We start from the raw sequence: 1,247 nt of genomic DNA on the forward strand, positions 1-1,247 counted from the left end.
CCGACGACGACGACGCGCAGGCGCCGACGCCGGTGACGGTCTGCGTGCGCCTGCGGCCCGCGGGCGGCGCGGACGGCGATTTGGCCTGGCGCGCGGCCGAGGACGAGCTCGTGCAGCTCGCGGGCAAGGGCGCGGGCGAGCGCTACCGCTTCGACCACGTCTGTGACGCCGACGCGCACACGACGGAGGTCTACGACCACGCCTGCCGGTCCATCGTCGGCGACCTCGTCTGCGGCCGGAGCGGCACGCTCCTCGCGTACGGCCAGACGGCGTCGGGCAAGACGCACACGATGCAGGGCTTCATGCGCCTCGCGTGCGAGCAGATCTTCGAGGCCGAGGGCGAGACGACGGTGTCCTGCGTCTACCTCGAGGTCTACAACGAGGCCGTGCGCGACCTGCTGAACCCCGAGTCGGCCGTCGCGCTCCGCGAGGAGAAGCACCGGGGCGTCTACGTCGCCGGCGCGCACCGCGTCGTCATCCGCGACCCCAACGAGCTCGACGCGCTGCTGAAGCGCGGCGAAAAGCGGCGGCGCATCGGCAAGACGCGCATGAACTCGCGGAGCTCGCGGAGCCACGCGGTGCTCCAACTCCACGTGGCGACGGACGTCCGCGGCGTCGTGTTCTCGGCCACGCTCAGCCTCGTGGACCTCGCCGGGTCGGAGAAGCCCCGGCGGTCCCGGGCCGAGCACCCGAGCCGGAGCCAGCGCGCGAACTTCGCGGAGGGCGTCATGATCAACAAGTCGCTGACGACGCTGTCGCACGTGCTCAAGCAGCTCGGCGACGGCGAGCGCGCGCCGAGCTTCCGCAACTCCAAGCTCACGCGCCTGCTGCAGCCGACGCTGAGCGGCGGCGCGAAGCTCGCGCTCGTCTGCTGCGTCGCGCCGGGCACGGCGTGCCTCGAGGAGACGCGGACGACGCTGCAGTTCGGCCAGCGCGCGAACCGCGTCGCGCTGCGCGCGCCGCGGCCGCGGCCGCGGCCCCGCGACGACGACCAGCTGCGGGCGCTGGCCGCGCGGCTCGAGCGGGAGAACGTGCAGCTCGCGCGCGCCGTCGCGGCCAAGTCCGCGGCGCTCGCGGAGGAGCGCGCGCGCGTCGCGGCGCTCGAGGCGGCCGCGGCGGCCGCGGCGACTTCCGCGAGCCCGCCGTCGGCGAAGAAGCGGCGCGCGCGGCGCCGCCGGTCGCGGCGCACCTGGGCGCCCGGCGATGCTGCCGAGGGCGACGACGCGCCGGCATTCGCGGCGTCGGCG

The 1,247-nt window shown here is 75.5% G+C and overlaps 1 protein-coding gene across 1 annotated transcript; it reads left to right on the top strand.

Annotated features, from left to right (window-relative positions):
• Positions 1-131: 131 nt before the first annotated feature.
• On the top strand, positions 132-947 carry AURANDRAFT_16904 (hypothetical protein; the record flags this gene model as incomplete). The annotated part of the gene is made up of 1 exon (XM_009044859.1): positions 132-947. A coding segment is annotated over one exon (816 nt), but the record flags the coding sequence as incomplete, so codon positions are not given.
• Positions 948-1,247: the final 300 nt, after the last annotated feature.

Source organism: Aureococcus anophagefferens (genome assembly GCF_000186865.1).
Source record: "Aureococcus anophagefferens unplaced genomic scaffold AURANscaffold_934, whole genome shotgun sequence".
Lineage (NCBI taxonomy): Eukaryota > Pelagophyceae > Pelagomonadales > Pelagomonadaceae > Aureococcus > Aureococcus anophagefferens.